The 19204-nt window shown below is 32.6% G+C and overlaps 1 protein-coding gene across 2 annotated transcripts; it reads left to right on the forward strand.

The window, feature by feature from the left end:
* The first annotated feature begins 1855 nt into the window (after nucleotides 1-1855).
* On the forward strand, nucleotides 1856-4908 carry LOC137738701 (transcription factor bHLH68-like). 2 transcript variants are annotated; one of them, XM_068478176.2, is made up of 7 exons: nucleotides 1856-2251; nucleotides 2335-2725; nucleotides 2838-2912; nucleotides 3106-3171; nucleotides 3414-3479; nucleotides 3710-3766; nucleotides 4583-4908. In XM_068478176.2, the coding sequence occupies exons 1-7, from the start codon at nucleotides 2097-2099 to the stop codon at nucleotides 4712-4714; spliced, it is 942 nt and encodes a 313-aa protein (XP_068334277.2). In that variant the 5' UTR covers nucleotides 1856-2096; the 3' UTR covers nucleotides 4715-4908. The 2 variants fall into 2 exon arrangements, with proteins under 2 accessions (XP_068334277.2, XP_088555682.1); XM_088699556.1 differs by having other exon boundaries at nucleotides 1856-2242.
* The last annotated feature ends 14296 nt before the right edge of the window (nucleotides 4909-19204 follow it).

Here is a 19204-nt window from a genome sequence, read left to right on the forward strand (position 1 = left end):
CTGTATTATTATTCGAATTAAATGGAATTGATACCATTTTTTAAAGTAAAGGTACTATATAATCCTCTTTTCATAGACCATTATTTGCTGAAAATCCTAACAACAAAACTTGAGTAGGACTCGTGTTGTTTGAAGAATAATTAGCTAAAATCAATGATTTTAATTCATAAGGGTCCAATACGTGTTAAAGTATTAAACAGTTCAAATGGTTAATTTAATAATCAACAATTATGTCAAAATTTATAATATTTGATCAGAATAATTGGTCTCTTTAACATTAAATAACGTAAAAATCTTATAACAATCCAAATATTCTATTAATTTAGTTCATGGGTCTACCATGTCGCTCTTTCATGATAGCTTTCATGATTAGATTGTTCTTTGTAAGGCAAGAATCAAATATTAGGATGATCTTAAGGGGCAGATTAATAACTACATATAAATAGAATCCTGGCTTTGGCTTTGGTTTGTTCATACTTCTGACCTAATATGAAGTCCTGCTTTGGTCAGTTCAGACTACTGAATAATATGAAGTCCAGCTTTTTTCAGTTTAGTATTTATTGTTTAGTTATACTGAAAAGATGATGAAGTAACTTTGACACCAAAAAAAAAAAAAAAAAAAAAAAAAAGGAAAAAAAAGAAAGATGATGATGAAGTAAAAGCTTGATATGATGCACGCATGCTTTGAAAATAATTATGTAGAGAAGGCAACTATGGTTGTTGACAAAAAAAATTATTATTTTTATCACATTTTCCATACATGTAATATTTGGGTGCTCACTACTTTTGATTTTGTCTAATGATATTTTAACACATCTTTTATTGTCTCAAAAAAATAATGGACATGTTAATAGTTTTTTTTGAGTTTTAAAAAACAAGGAACACGTAACATTTTTTTATTGTATCAAATCATAAAGTGAGTACATAGAGTACTCAATAGTGAGTATCTAACTATTATCATTTCCATACTATATTTGTGCCACTTCTCTAATAGAAATATGACCCACATGTGTTGGTGAGCTCTACCTTTATTAGAGAGATGATACAAATATGGTATAGAAAATGTGATATGTGTCATTACTCTATTGACAAATTAGCTAATGTAGAGTTGATCATGCCTTGAGTTGTTTGACACGATAGTCCATCCTAATAGATTGTTTTTTTTTTCTTTCTGCATTCGAATATTTTGGACATCTTAGCCTTTGTCTTCCCTTCTTAATGTGTAATTTTTTTTTAATTTCTAATCATCCGTCTTCTTTGTTTTGTAGCTTGTTTTGCAGGGTTCATATCTTCTCTATATGCACGTAAGTTGATAATATATTTATACTGTATAGGACGTTGGATCCAGTTTACCCATACGACCAAAAATTTTAGTCATGACAATTTCGTTTATTGCGTGAAAATTGTGCTAGATCTATTATTAATTTCCACTATTTCCCAGTACATTATCTATTACAAAAGTCATAATCTGTATTTTTTTAATCATCCACTCAAATTCTGTAGTCTGTTTGTTGAAATGAATTATTGCATCAAGAATAAAGAATGCATATATATATATATATATATATATGAATAGTGCTATTACACCCAAAACCCTAACTCCAATTTATAAACAAGCCCAACTTCCGAAGGTACAACCCTAATTAAAGGACGCCTTAAGAGCCATTAGTTTATGAGGGCCTCAAAACACTCCCCACCCAGCTTTTTTTGCCCCCACTTTAGTAAAAAGCAAAAGCAGGAATAAAAAAAGATATTACTAAACAACAGAACTAGAAAATGGAAAGAAAAACATACAATATGCAAAGTTTCTCAACCCCACCCTCTATAAAAAAAAAAATTTAAAGGTCATAGACTTGAGCTTCTTCGACCTCATCCGAGAAAGCAAACAGTACTCATAAAGCTTTAGCTAGCAAAGTCTTGTTTGGGTGCATATACAGGGAAATATACGAATGTGAGAGCGAGAGAGAGAGAGAGACAGAGAGAGAGAGGAAAACAAAGAGAAATTCTTTTCTGGTTTCCTTGCGTGATCTTTTGATCAAAGGAGCAAGCGCATGAACTGAACAAGTGTTTTTTGGGAGTGGTCTTAAGAGCAACAAATGATGGCCGGAAACCCTAAGTGGTGGAGCAGCATGCATCCACCATCTCTCTACCCTTCTGAATATGTGCAGCTTGGATCTTCTAGTTCACTCCCTCTGAATTCTTTGCCTGACCATAACCTAGAGCCTCCACAATCCTGGAGCCAGTTACTCTTGTACCCCTCTCTCTCTCTAGATTGATCTTTGACACAGTATTGTGTTATGAACTGAAATTTTGAATGTTTTCATCATTTTTCAGGGGTGGATTGTCCAGCCAGGAAGATAGCTTTGGTACCCTGAGTCATCATTTTCAACCTAAAAGTAGGTTGAAAAATTGGGAGGAGGACCAAATCTTGATTCCACAATATCCAAGGGCTCCTCTTCCTCCTCATGGTGTTGATAATATTATAAAGCAAGAGGCTAGTTCCCAGAACAGCATTAACTTATTGGGCAGTACTCGTCATGTAGACGAAGAATTTCAGCCGCAGGCACCTGGCAGCAGGCCGCCTGTTTGGTCCCCAGTTCAAATCATGCCAGTTTCATCCCCTAGGTCTTGTGTCACTAGTTCAAGTAATACTAATAATATATTGGAATTCTCCTATGACAAAACTGACAATAAGAGGAACCAACATGCAGATCACTCATCTGAGGTAATTAAGGGAGAATTATATCCCTTCCAATATATATATGTATATGGTTTTCTTCAAGTTTTGTCTTGATGTTCGTTAGACTATGTTTCCATATGCATGTTGTTTGTACTAGTGTAATAGCACTGCCGCTGGTGGGATAACCAAGAAGGCCAGGGTTCAACAATCGCCAAGCCAACCACCTCTCAAGGTAGCAAAATTAATCTCTCTTCTTTTTAATTAGTAGTTGTAGTTTTCTTTGATCACTTATAAAGTGAAATTAAGTAAATCTCTTGTGGTTAGTTTGGTGACCAATATATATGATCGAACCATCATCAAAATAAACAAGTGCTAAATTAACTATCTTCTAACATGAATTTTCTTGTAAATCTACTGTGAACCAGGTCAGGAAGGAGAAGCTAGGTGATAGGATAACAACCCTTCACCAACTAGTTTCCCCATTTGGGAAGGTGAATACTGGGAATTTCATATTTGTTGAGGTTTTTTGTTTTGTTTTGTTTCCTTTTTCCATGATAAAATCCAACGAATAGATTTTTTTTTTTCCAAAAACTCAGATCGAAGCGCAGTTCTTTTACTTCTTTATTCGTATTTTATTTCACTTGGATTCTCTCTTTAACATTAAAGAGGACCAGAGAGAGATGACTTATAAAGGGTTTGCTGTGGTATGTGCATGTTTGTTTCTCTTTTGCAGACTGACACTGCTTCAGTCCTGTTAGAAGTCATTGGGTATATCAGATTCCTTCAGGGTCAAATTCAGGTGATGTTTCTATCAAAATTATATATATATATATATATATGTGTGTGTGTGTGTGTGTGTGTGTGTGTGTGTATTATACATATATTATACACTCTAGTCTGCTAGCAACTCAGAATCAGTGAGAGCATGCACTTAATGTTTCAATAATTCATGCTTTTTCTTACCTTCTTTAGTTATATGGATTATGGAAGTCATGAACTTTATTCCTTTTTCCCTTCCCTTTGTTGCAGGCACTCAGCTCCCCTTACTTGGGCAGTGCCTCAAAAAACATGAGGAACCAACAGTCTGTAAGTACCTATGTCCCATTTCCCAAAGCATAACCAGTTTAGTGCATTTTTCACCATTCTAAATCGGTGGTGAGTGCCACTACTGTATAGATCATTGTTAGATGTGTGTGTGATGTGATTTAATCTATCTGCTACATAATCTTAAAATTTAGTCTTATCAAATGACAATACGGTAAAGTAAAAATATTTCTTAACAATTTGTTCCAACTCTCTCTTTCACTCTCCATCTCTCTCTCTCGCACACATTCATACTTTCAGAAACTAAGCATGTGGACTAGCTAACTTAATTAATTAATTATTGTGTCTTAATGAATTAGAATAATATAATTGATGAAGGCGAATTTAATTACTTTAGGTTACAAGGAGAAAGGAATTGCGCATTTCCTGAAAACCCTGGTCGGGTAGGCTTTATTGGATCCATTACCCCATCAAAATCAAGGAGGGGAGGCTTTGAATATATAAATTAAAGCATCTAACAAATTAATTATTTTATTCATGATAAAGAAAAGCACTCAAGGAACAAGCTAGGTTCTCAACTTTACAAAAACTTTAGTAGAATATTAATTTAAAGTAAATTAAAAACTTAATATGCTTTTGGATCATAAACTATAGTCACTATACCTAACTAGAATTTGGAATCAAAAGTTGAATTGATGATATAGAAATTGACATTTAAATTACTGGTCATATGGTGATACCCTCTTTTTGTCTCTTTTACCCTTTTAGCTGTTGGGTGACAACTGCTTGAAAAACAAAAGCACTCCTAACCAGGTGCATATTGTGAATTTGATTGATTTTTTTTTATGATAATTACAGGAATCACAAGATCTTAAGGCAAAGGATCTGCGAAGTAAAGGGTTGTGTTTGGTTCCTGTGTCATGCACGCAGCATGTTGGGAGTGACAATGGTGCTGATTATTGGGCTCCTGCTTATGGAAATGGGTTTTAATTAACCCTAAATGCACGTTTTTTACTGTAGGATAGGATGAGATAACATTATGAGCAGTCAATCTGTTGCAATTTAAATTAACGTTGATTGGCCATGATGTTATGCATTCTAAATTAGATTTGTGTACTAGTGCTAGCTTTATATTGTACTGAATTACTAAGTAAATAAAAACTCAATGTAGTAGTAGTAGTAAATGCATCTCTCTTTATCTCTCTCTTTTGATGTGTAGCTTCGTAAAGATCTTGCAAGCTTAATTATTCTAAGGATTGAAAAAACTATTCATTTGGACTAGAGACATAAAATATATCAAGTTAAATTGAATAAAATGAACATTTTTTATTTAATAAGTGCGTGCTAATATTTGTCGATGATCATTTGGTTTAATACATGGCCTCCACTTTGTTGAAGGTCGAAGGTCCTGGGTTGAAATATTTTGAACAACAGTTGTTGATAAGCAAAAAGAAAGGGAATGATATTTATTTTTTGAACTAATAATTAATTCAAGTTGCAGCTCGAGAGATCATACTTAGTTGAATTCTTTACTTCGAAAGAGAAGAATGACAACCAATATTAATACTAGGATTTTGATGATAAGGAAATAAATTAGGCTATATATTGAAGTGGCAGAACAATATTGAAATAGTTATCAATGATATAATGTTGATGACGTTCTCCACAGAATTCTTTTCTTCGGTTTTTTGTGCATGTTTCGTTTCCAAAATTTTCCTAAATGCTTATTATATAATGGAAACTTCAATCATGCGTTCATGTTGTATGCATCAAACGAATTCGCCATCAAGGCGCCAGTCTTGAGAATTGAGGGTCCTAGGCAAGCCTTAGAAGCAGGGCCCTAAAGTTCTTTGACTCTCGGTTCTTTGTAACTTGATATGTATAAAAAAAGAATTCGCTAAATACATAAAAATAATAATAATAAATAAACTATTTCTACATTAAATATCATTAAAAATTAACATCAAAAGAAGATAGATATACAAACATTACTCACATATTACACGTCTCACGTTTTTAGGTACAAATGTACTAAATGTTTGTAGTCAGGAGTCTAAGATTAAGAGTGAAGAACAATAAAACTTGATGATCAAGAGAGTAAAGAACAATAAAACTTGATTCACAAATATAATAAATTCAACAACGCTAATTGTTTCTCTTGTGTTTTTTTCTAAAATAAACATCGCACTAATGAATCTAATATTAAAATAATCCATTAAATAATAAAATATTAAAAAGAAAAATATACATTTAAAGTTTTGATTACCTTGTGACAGTTGATTTAAACATTCAATAGAAATTGAGAGATTAGGAAGTTGAAAGAAAAAAAAAATTGCAAAGGGGCTTGATTTTTATAACTTTATGTCCAATTGGATAGATGAATTGGGAGTAAATTTGAAAAACAAGAAAAAACTAGTGACTAAAAAGGCAACTCCATGTTTAGAACTCAACACCCAAAGAAAAAGGAAGCTGAACATTCCACTGCACCAACAAATGAATTATGATATTTCTTACTTTTTCTATATTTATAAGTTATTTACAAGATATAGGGGCCTTCCGAAGTAGGGGCCCTAGGCGGGCGCCTCCAAGAACTATCCTCATGACCGGCCCTGTCACAACAAATTAATTGTCATTCACAAACTTTAAAATTACATAAAAACAAATCTGATTAGGCCAAATAATCATTGATTTACATAGAAGGTACATGGCTTCTATCATACAAGAGACCATAGAGATAAGTTATATGAAGCTTTTGGATCTAGATATCTCAGATTTTACTCGAGTATGCTTCTTACACTTACATTGTAAATCGTTCATTAATCTCACTTCCTCTCACACATCTTATCACTACTATAAAAAACACTTTGCACAACGAAATAAGTTTGTTGTGCAAAGTTTTGCGCGATGAAATTTTGGTCGCGCATGGTTCGTCTCGCAAAGCTTGTGACGATAGGGTTTGCGTGACAAAATACTTCGTTGGGCAAAAATACTTTGCACGACAAAATATTTTAAATTTAAATTTTTTGTTTTTAAATTTTTTTAATTAATTTGATATTTTGCGTGACAAAATATTTTGTCGTGCAAGGTTTTTGACTTTTTGTTTTATATTTCTCTTATATTAATTGTTTATGCAACGAAATATTTGGCAGTGTAAGATTTTTCGAATTTTTACTTTTTAAATTTAATTTAATTTTATGATTTAATTTTTTTAATTACTTTAATTTAAATTGACATATTGAAAATAAAATTACATATGAAAAATAGTGATCAAATTATCCAATATATATAATATATTCAAAATGTACATATAAATTAACAAAGTACAATAATAAAATCCTAATACAAGTCTATTGTGGTGGTAGTGGCGGGGGATATGTTTCGATAGTGTTCTAATCGTCAACTTTAGCCATCAAAGTCTAGTCAATTCCCTACAAAAAAAAAAAAGATATATGGTCAAATAACAAAAAAAAAAAAAACAAAAAATTGGCATAATCTCCCCTAAAATTGGTATACCCCAAATCCGACCCCAAACTCCACTCCTCATCCTATACTTGACCCCAAACCCCGCACCAAACTAAAAACTAACTCCAAAAACACATACTAATGAAAAAAATTAAAATTTGGAGAGAATATACCTTTTGGCAAGATTGAGAATGAGTGAGAATGAGAAGGAGGAGTGAGTGTGAGAGAAGTAGAGGAGATAGTGAGAGAGAGACAAGAAAGTGAGTGAGAGTGAGAGATAGTGAAGAGAGAGAAGAGAGATTAAGTGAGAGGAGTGAATGTGAGAGTCGGATTTGAGGAAAGGGAAAGAGAGAGGAGAGGTAAGAGTAGAGAAAGACATTGAGAAAATTGTAGAGGAGTTATTTTGTTTTTAAAAACAAAATCACTTTGCGTGATGAAATATTGGTCGCGCAAAGTCTTAAAAAAAATTTTAAAAACAATTCCCGCATCCCATTTTTTTGCCCACCCAAATTTTTAGAGTTTTGTGCGATGAAATGTTGGTCGCGCAAAGTTTTACGCGACAAAGTATTGGTCGCACAAAGTTTTGAGCGACGAAAAATTGGTCACGCAAAGTTTTGCACGACGAAGTATTGGTCGCGCAAAGTTTTGAGCGACGAAAAAATGGTCACGCAAAGTTTTGCACGACCACTAAAAAAATTTTAAAAATTTCCCACGGCCCATTTTTGGTGCCCACACAAATTTTTAGAGTTTGGTCGCGCAAAGTTTTGCGTGACGAAAAACAAAATTTATAAAAATAATTTTTATAAATAATAAAATTTACTAAAAATGTGACTTTACTCCTTTCAAATTCTTTTTTTTTTTTATTTTTTATACATAAAACCCACAATAATATATTTTTTTAACAAAAACCCAATCCGCACTACAATAATAAATTTAAAGCTACTTAATAAATATATATACCATTCAATTTCTTAAGTGTTATACGTACAAAATAAATAAATTTAAAGCTACTTAATATATATACACACACACACATACCATTCAACAATCCAACCGTCAAACTTGTTTTTATATACTTCAAGATCATATGCGCCAAATGACACACCCCGATTGAAATCAAGGTGCGCTGGCCCTCACGTGAGGGTGATGTAGCCATGTGCACAATGCGGAAGCAAAAGATAATAATAAAAGTACGAATAAATAAAAACCAAACTACTAAAGAAGCTAGTTAAAGTAATACGCAAGTGTGAGACTAAGTGTGATAAACATAATTAGAGCACAAAAACCTAAGTGCAGTCCAGAAGAATGAATACTAATTACACAACACCCAAAGGTGATCCTACATTTGTGATGTTTTGTTAGAACCACCGTCAAGTCCCTGTGAGCCACCAAAGCGCTTCTAACTAGAACCTGGAGTGGCGCAAAATAGAAAGTGTGAGTGGGCAAAAACAAAGCTTTTCAAAATCATTTCATTCTCAAAAGTTCTAACCCCTCTCCATAAAATCTGTATAATTTCCCAGAAAATAGAATATATAAATATATCACAACTATGCTCAGAGTAGCAACATTCACAAATATGTATGTAGGTAAGCCATGTCAACTAACTCAGCACATGATGTAAGTAACCCAGGTAATGTCAATCAATGCAGAAAATATGTCAGCCGGAGTCACCTAACGTGACCTAAAGTAATACGCTCAAGTGCTACGATCACGTGAAGATTGTGCGAATAATCGCGGGTCACCTACGAGTCGAAACCACCTAAAGTGGTCTGTACGACAGGACTGTGCACCTAACTTAGATCCAAGATAAGCATGTGGTGCGGGAGGTGAACATCACGTGAAGGACTGTATCCTACTTTGGGCGGGAGAACTAACACCGGGGTACAGGTTTATGAGCTCTCAATATATCTCACATAACCACTAATTCGCAACCATAATCTATAAACTTACCTGTGCGTCCGCAGCACCAATCACAAATATATGAACTAATAATGCATAATTAAAATAGGCAAAGACTATGCATGGCATTTAAAACATATAAACATTCAATTTCATTTTCTGGGAAAAACCACAAGTATATAGGTATATACAGAAAACCAAAAGCCCACTAACTGGTATGTGGAAGGGTCGTAACCCCCGAGCCTTGAGTGATTGCGCTCGTCCTTAGAATAGGTCTCACCTATATGCAAAACAACTATAAAAACATCAATTTAAAGCACATAACCAAAACTAGGTAATAACTTCTCATACAATGCTCAAATGGGGTGTTTGGATACACCAACGTAATCTACTCAACCTCACGAACATCCCCATATTTTTAAAATAATTTTCTGACCTCCCACGCGCTACCACGCGCCGGCACGTGCATGGCACACGTGTGGTAACCCTAACCGCCTTAGGGAATATTTCGTCCAAAAATAGAATATACCATTATATATACCTGACGCTGTTAGTATATTCCGTCAAAATTGACGGAATATTTTTTGTCTTCTCCGATGAGTCTCGCCAGCCGCCGCTACCGTCTGCAACTCGAATTCTCGCTGGAAACTGGAAAATTTTCAAAACTTCATATCTTCTTTATTTCTCAACCAAATTCCATGAAATTGGTACCAAAATGAAGCTTACAATGAGTAGAACAAAACCTTACCACTTTCAAGTCCCAAAAATGTCGGAATCTCTCCGGAGAACCCTTGATATTTCCGGCCAAACCTGTAACTCACTGAACCTGGGCTTCCCGACGTCCAAAACACCTCGTTTTTCTTTTCCAAGCTTCGTGAGAGTGATCTAAAGCCTCCTATAACCTTAAAAACTCATAAAAACTTCACGATCACGTGTGCATGAAATCTGGGGTTAGAGTTCTCGAGGTTTTCGAAGGTTTCAAGTCTCACAAATGGTATATATGAACTCAGAAACTTGCAAGGAATCTGAATCTTACCTTCTAGATGTCGATCCATGCGTGAAAGGTTGGTTTTGAAGTTCGTCCATACACTTGCAAAGGAAATGGAAGAAAATCCGAGAGAAATGTCACGAGAGTGTATGGTATGAGTGTGTGTGTGTGTCCTGTAGAGTCAACCACCAAACACAACTAAACAAAACACCAAAATGACAAATACCCACCAAGGGCAAAATCATCTTTTCACACTAACGGTACAATTAAATCGGGACAAGCTGTCACACCAAAAATTGCAAAAAAACAAATATTCAGAGATCAAGTAACAGGACAAAACTTTTCGACGGTTATAAATGAAAAATCACTATATAACAGTTATTTTAACTTCGATTTTTTATATTTTTTACAGCTATACTCCTTGATCATGTATGAATACAATGATTGAATTCGATCTTCAATTAAAAATATTTACACTAGTGGATACCACAAAATCTTATGTTATACTTAATGAAAGTATAAATAAACTATAAGTGTTAATGAATCTATTGTTTTGATGGGATACGCATTCTACGAAATTGGTTTCAACGATCCAACCGTCAAACTTGTTTGTATATATTTCGAGATCGTATGCCAAAAATCGCAAAAAACAAACATTCAGAGATCAAGTAATGGGACAAAACTTTTCGACGTTTATACACGAAAAATCACGATTTAATGGTTATTTTAACTCCGATTTTGATGATTTTTTACAGCTACACTCCTTGACCCTATATGAATACAATGACTAAATTCGATCTTCAATGTAAAATATTTACACTAGTGAATCTTATGTTATACTTAATGAAAATATAAATAAACTCTTTAAGTGTTAGTAAATCTATTGTTTTGATGGGATATGCATTTTACAAAACTAGTTTCAACGATCAAACCGTCAAACTTTGTTTGTATATATTTTGAGATCATATACGCCAAAAATCACAAAAAACAAACATTTAGGGATCAAGTAATGGGACAAAACTTTTCGACGGTTATAAACGAAAATTCATGATTTAACGGTTATTTTAACTCCGATTTTGATGATTTTTTTACAGCTACACTCCCTTGACCCTATATGAATATAATGACTAAATTCGATCTTCAATTTAAAATATTTACACTAGTGGAGACCACAAAATCTTATGTTATACTTAATGAAAATATAAATAAACTAAGTATTAGTGCATCTATTGTTTTGATGGGATACGTATTCTACAAAACTGGTTTTAACGATCCAACCGTCAAACTTGTTTGTATATACTTCAAGATCATACACACCAAAAATCACAAAAAATAAACATTCAGAGATAAAGGGACAGGACAAAACTTTTCAATGGTTATAAACGAAAAATCACGATTTAACGATTATGAACTAATTCGATCGTCAATTTAAAACCGTCGAAAAGTTTTGTCTTGTCCCTTTATCTCTAAATGTTTGTTTTTTGTGATTTTTGGTGTATATGATCTCGATCGTCAATTTAAAATATATTTTTCTAACAAAAATTCGATCCGAACTACAATAATATATTACTGCAATAATATATTTTTCTAACAAAAACCCAATCCGAACTACAATAATAAATTTAAAGCTACTTAATAAATATATATACCGTTCAATTTCTTAAGTGTTATGCGCACAAAATAAAAAACGAAAATAAATTGGTTTAGGCGACAAAATATTTGAATTACGTCGCACAAAGATTTTAAAAAAATTATTTTATTTTATTTTATTTATTTTTGTAAAGACTTTGTGCGATGATATATTTTTCGTCGCACAAGACTTTGCACAACGAAGCTTAGAATTTTGTTTTGCAAAGTGACTTTGCGCGACGATGTTTTTTCGTCGCGCAAGACTTTGCAAAATGAAGCTTAGAATTTCATCGCGCAACCTGACTTTGCGCGACGATGTCTTTTTGTCACACAAAATTTTGAGTGACGAAGTTTAGACTTTCGTCAAGCAAAGTGACTTTGCAAGACGAAACTCACATTGTCGCGCAAAATTTCGTTTCGTAAGGATTTTTTTTTTTTTACTAGTGTATCTTTAAGATAATTTCGAAACCCTACACAAGTTTTGGCCTTTGCCACATAATTTCTAGATTTCTAGCAAACTGAAAAGTGGAGAGACTGATGCCAGACACTCATGTGAGAGATGGCTGAGCCTGACTCGAATATGCCAAGATAGACCCCATTTTTGGGTCTTTTTGGACCACTTTTTAGAGATTGCACTCGATTCACATGCCCCATTCCTCAATACAACAAAAATACCTCAGCTACTCGTAATCTTGACGTTATAAATTGCATCACAAAACCACACTTCAATTATTTGTAAAAATCTGTTTTCATGCATAAATTGAAACTATGTCGTTATTTCTTTAACAGATATTTTCTTGTCCATTTCTCTTCCTTCCCTACTCTAACAGATATGGATTAACCAAGTTAAGGAGCAAAGCAAGGGCATCATCAATTGAGAACATCTCACGGCGACGTATATATGGAACATGCATAGCATATTCATCTACATAGTTACGACTACTGTCTAGTGTTTTCTGCCTAGTCAAGTATGTACTCGTGCATGTTTAAAACTACATGTGATCACATCTTTTTATTCATGTCCTATCACCTGTTGACATGTGCAATCACTGTGAGTTGGTTGCAGCTAACGAATTTCACCAAAATATCCACACACCGAGGTGGAATTTTTGGGTAGTACTCATGAGCATATCATTTTAGGTTTTGGGGAGTATATAGGGGTTTTAGCTAGACCTGGCATTCGTGTTGTGTTTCTCGTGTTCGTGTCGTTTTCGTGTCATACCCGATAGCTTAATGGGTCGTGTCGTGTAATACCCGTTAAAGTAAACGGGTAATATGACCCGACCCGAAATCAACCCGTTAATATTTTCAGGTAATATGACCCGACCCGTTACCCGTTAAGAAAAATATATTTTAAATCAATAAAAATGAAAATGAAAAACATAATTTGACCCAAAAAAATGTAAAACATAATACTAAATCAGTATATGCATACTAAATTTCGAAATTGACCCCTTAATGAAAGTTGTAAAACTTTTTATTACGAGTGATTACATTTTTCACACTTCTACAATAATTTTTATTAATTTTTCACTAAAATAAATAACATTGTTCATGAGATTTGGAGGGTTTTAAAAATCTAAACGACCATGTAACCTTGCCAATGGAACTCAAAGCTTACATGTTATTCCTTTTACAAAATCCTCAATTTTCATAGATCATCATGACATAAGATTTTGTGGTATATATCCACTTCTGTAAATATTTTAAATTGACGATCAAATTAGTTCATTGTATTCATATAGGATCAAGGAGTGTAGCTGTAAAAAATCATGAAAATCAGAGTTAAAATAACCGTTAAATCGTGATTTTTCGTTTATAACCGTCGAAACATTTTGTCTCGTTACTTGATCTCTGAATGTTTGTTTTTTGCAATTTCTGGCGTATGCGATCTCGAAGCATATATAAACACGTTTGATGGTTGGATCATTGAAATTAGTTTCATATGATGCGTATCCCATCAAAACGATACATTAACTAACACTTAGAGTTTATTTATAATTTCATTAAGTATAACATAAGATTTTGTGGTATCCACTAATGTAAATATTTTAAATTGAAGATCGAATTCATTCATTGTATTCATATAGGGTCAAGGAGTGTAGCTATAAAAAATCATCAAAATCGGAGTTAAAATAACCGTTAAATCGTGATTTTTCATTTATAACCGTCGAAAAGTTTTGTTTCATTACTTGATCTCTGAACGTTTTTTTTTTGCAATTTTTGGCGTATGCGATCTCGAAGCATATATAAATAAGTTTGACGGTTGGATCGTTGAAATTAGTTTTTTAGGATGCGTATTCCATCAAAACGATAAATTCACTAACATTTAAGAGTTTATTTATACTTTCATCAAGTATAACATAAGATTTTGTGGTATCCACTAGTGTAAATATTTCAAATTGAAGATCGAATTCATTCATTGTATTCATATAGGGTCAAGAAGTGTAGCTGTAAAAAATCATCAAAATCGAAGTTAAAATAACCGTTAAATCGTGATTTTTCGTTTATAACCGTTGAAAAGTTTTGTCTCTTTACTTGATCTCTGAATGTTTGTTTTTTGCAATTTTTGGCGTATGCGATTTCGAAGCATATATAAACAAGTTTGACGGTTGGATTGTTGAAATTAGTTTCGTAGGATGCGTATCCCATCAAAACAATAGATTCACTAACACTTAAGAGTTTATTTATACTTTCATCAAGTATAACATAAGATTTTGTGGTATCCATTAGTGTAAATATTTTAAATTGAAGATCGAATTCATTCACTGTATTCATATAGGGTCAAGGAGTGTAGCTATAAAAAAATCATCAAAATCGGAGTTAAAATAACCGTTAAATCGTGATTTTTCATTTATAACCGTTGAAAAGTTTTGTCTCATTACTTGATCTCTGAATGTTTGTTTTTTTCAATTTTTGGTGTATGCAATCTTGAAGCATATATAAACAAGTTTGACGGTTGGATCGTTGACATTAGTTTCGTAGGAAGTGTATCCCATCAAAACGATAAATTCACTAACACTTGAGAGTTTATTTATATTTTCATCAAGTATAACATAAGATTTTGTGGAATCCACTAGTGTAAATATTTTAAATTGAAGATCGAATTCATTCATTGTATTCATATAGGGTCAAGGAGTGTAGCTGTAAAAAATCATCAAAATTAGAGTTAAAATAACCGTTAAATCATGATTTTTCGTTTATAACCGTTGAAAAGTTTTGTCTTGTTACTTGATCTCTAAATGTTTGTTTTTTGCAATTTTTGGTGTATGCGATCTCGAAGTATATATAAACAAGTTTGACGGTTAGATCGTTGAAATTAGTTTCGTAGGATGCGTATCCCATCAAAACGATAGATTCACTAACACTTAAGAATTTATTTATACTTTCATTAAGTATAACATAAGATTTTGTGGTGTCCACTAGTATAAATATTTTAAATTGAAGACCGAGTTCATTCATTGTATTCATACAGGGTCAAGGAGTGTAGCTGTAAAAAATCATCAAAATCGGAGTTAAAATAACCGTTAAATCGTGATTTTTCGTTTATAACCGTCAAAATTTTTTGTCTCGTTACTTGATCTCTGAATGTTTGTTTTTTGCAATTTTTGGTGTATGCGATATCGAAGCATATATAAACAAGTTTGACGGTTGGATCGTTGAAATTAGTTTTGTAAGATGCGTATCCCATCAAAATGATAAATTCACTAACACTTGAGAGTTTATTTATACTTTTATCAAGTATAACATAAGATTTTGTGGTATGCACCAATGTAAATATTTTAAATTGAAGATCGAATTCATTCATTATATTCATAGAGGGTCAAAGAGTATAGCTGTAAAAAATCATCAAAATCAGAGTTAAAACAACCGTTAAATCGTGATTTTTCGTTTATAACTGTTGAAAAGTTTTGTCTCGTTTCTTGATCTCTGAATATTTTTTTTTTGCAAATTTTGGCGTATGCGATCTCGAAGCATATATAAACAAGTTTGTTGGTTGGATCATTGAAATTTGTTTCATAGGATGCGTATCCCATCAAAACGATACATTAACTAACACTTAGAGTTTCTTTGGGTTAAATATTAGGCGGGAAATGGATGGATATAGGCTGCAAAATTTCCCAAACATTAGGCGGGAAATGGATGAAACTCTTGAAATATTAGGCGGGAAATTAATTATTATAATTTTTTTATGTGTTTGGTATTTTTATATTACTTGATATTTTTATTTTTAATGTGTTTTATGATTTTTAATCTCAATCTTTGCCTATAATATACTATAAAAATAAATAAATAAATAAAACTTAAAATTTAAAGTTTATATAGAATAATAATTAATAAAAAATATATACATATTCATTATATCTATTGCATTTTATAGTAAGTTTTTTTTAGTAGTTTAAAAAATTAAAATCATCAAAATAGCATTTTTCTTATCGTGTCGAAACAGGTTACCCGCGTGTCACTCTCGTGTAAACCTGTTAAGGACCCGTTATTAACGGGTTATTATCGTGTGACCCGATAATGACCCGATTAGTTATCGTGTTGACCCGAAACCCGTTATTTTCATGTCGTTTACGTGTCGTGTTAACGGATCGTGTAAGAAATTGCCAGGTCTAATTTTAGCTCCCAAATTCCAAATCTTCTTTCCCGTAACGTTGATAAAAACCCTGGCTTACTGAAATACTTGCATCCATCATCATGGTCAAGAGAAATCATCTGAGAATATATCGGTGGCTATATCCACTTGGATAGTTTAGCAAGTTGTTCTTATCTTTAGAACTGTTGGTATAGATTCATTCCAAATTCTCTCAATGTTCGATTGAGAGATTTTTGATGTTGTTATATCTTCATTTGCATATCATTTAAGTTGCATTCATTCCCTTGGTGCCACAAGTGAAGAAGCTCAAACTTGAGCTTCCATTGTTGTATGATTGTATATTATAATTTGAATAATAAAATAGGGAACTTTAACGAAAAGCTTATGGTACTATTCACTTTAATAAAAAAAAAAAAAAACCATATTTTTACACTAAAAAAATCAATCATGGTACTATTTACTTTACCCTTTATTTTGTCCTTATCGTTAAAACTCAAAGTTTTCAAGCCCTTTTCATTAGTTTTCCTAATAAAATAAGGTACAAACTTGAAATTTGCAGAAAAATAACAATTTTGTTACTAGCTTTGAAACTCCGACTTCCTGTGCTCAAACAAAAAAATTTCCTTCATAAAAGTTGTTCCTTATCCTTTGTCTTTTAACAAATCAATATCTTAGAAATATCCAAAGGTTAATTCATTCCAAATCTTAGAAATACTAATATAGACTCAAAATCCGCAAAAAAACTAACAGCCATGTAATGGATTTTAAACTCTAACTTTCTGATATCGGATGGAAACGTTTTCTTCATTGAATTTGTTCATTACCCTCTTATCGATACAATACTAAAATTTGGGCCAAATCCAATAGTTTGATCTTCCTATATTTCTCAGACACTACTGTTGATACATGACCACACTTAGGGGAAAAAAAAAATAAAAATAAAAAATAAAAAATAAAAAAATAAAAGAAGAAGAAGGAAGCATTGTAAGTTAATATTTACTCGCCCATCATATCTTTATAAAATATAGGAAGACTTTGGATTCGGTCGTCCCTAATCACTAACACTCTATCTAAAACCTCAATGAGATTCAAATTTTGATCAAAGTCCATTGACTTTGTACACCTCATTATATTACTATTAGTATGTATATTTATATATATTTGATATTAATTGTGTGACATTTTATGAGATTTATAATCCCATATTGTATAAACATTTATATGGCATATAAATCTCAACTTTAAGATCCTCCATCACATTACTATTAGAAACGGCTACAATAAAAAAAATCTAACATTTTGATTGAATAAATGGATAAAAATAATGTAACAATATGAGTAAATAAAGGCAAAACTATGTATCCATAGTGTTAACAAATTGGTACATTTTACACATAAAATTTATATAAAAAAAAATTGGTGCATTTCACATAGAACAAAGTGGTACATTTATAAAGAAGAATGAGTACATTATGAATAATTAGGGTACAAATTAATAAAAGGATTAAAAAATTATGATACAAATGAAATTTAAAAAATATGGGCACAAAAAGAAATTATATATGGGTACAAATTAAAACTAAAATAAAAACTAGTAAAAATTAAAAAAAAAAAAGGTTCCAAATTAAAATTGGGTACAAACTAAGGATAGAAATATATGATACAAAGTTTATTCATAAATATAAAATACCAAATGTAACGTTTCTAACACTAAATAAATATTGGGAATTTTTATTTCGACCCATTTATCCTTTGTCTACACCCAACTTATTATTTTTTATTTTGAAATTTCAAATGTGCCCAATAATTCTCTTTCTGCACCCAGCAAGAACAAAAAGAAAATAATAATAATTTAGCAATAGGCAACTCCAGCCACCCTATCTCTTCAAACCTCAACCACCCAGTTTCTAACCTTCCCACTGCCACCTCCCTTACCTCCCACAACAATTTGGAAATTAGAACATTATTCCCAACAACCCCCTATTAAAACCCCCAAAAGAAACATGTCAATATATATATATATTTTTTTTCTTTTTTTTGGAAAAATTAATGGTATTATTAACATATGGTCCAACATAATTAGTGTGACATCCCACATCGCCCAGGGGAGTGATCCTTAAATGTATATTCCCATCCCTACCTAGCACGAGGCCTTTTGGGAGCTCATTGGCTTCGGATTCCGTAGGAACTTCGAAGTTAAGCGAGAAGAGGGCTTGAGCAATCCCATGATGGGTGAACCACTGGGAAGTTGCTCGTGAGTTCCCAAAAACAAAACCGTGAGGGAATGGTAAGCCCAAAGCGGACAATTTCATGCTACGATGGTGGAGTGGGCTCGGGAAGTGATCCGTCCCGGGCCGGGATGTGACAATTAGATTCGACATGTCGACAATTTCAACATAATTCGGACATGTTAGAAGGGCTGCATGGAAGAACTATTGTGTGGCTGGCGAAAGGTCGAGAAAGGGACATTGATGGCTGAGATCTTTGGGGGTTTCATTGTGGGTGACAAGAAGATGGGTGGTGGGGGTTGGGGAGGGGTAGAAATTAGGGGTGGTTAAGGTTTGGAGTGATGGCATGGCCCAGGATTTCTAGTGTTGGAATTTTATATTTTATATTTTTGTTCTTTTTCATTATGGGTGTAGAAAGAAAATTGTTGGGCAGATTCGGAATTTCAAGATTAAAAACTATAAGTTGGGTATAAAAAGAGAATAAATGGGTATGAGTAAAATTTCCCATAAATATTTTAGAAACAAAATTTAGTTATGCTAATGTGTAAATTTTAGTACTACTATTAATGACGTTCATTAAAACCTAACGACCTTGATAAAAAATTACAAAGAAAAATAATTAATGGAAGGGTTATTATACAAAATGGTCTCTGAGATTTGCATGATCAGTAGAA

The sequence above is a fragment of the Pyrus communis genome, chromosome 9 (genome assembly GCF_041283825.1).
Source record: "Pyrus communis isolate YQ-2024b chromosome 9, ASM4128382v1, whole genome shotgun sequence".
Taxonomy (NCBI): Eukaryota; Viridiplantae; Streptophyta; class Magnoliopsida; order Rosales; family Rosaceae; genus Pyrus; species Pyrus communis.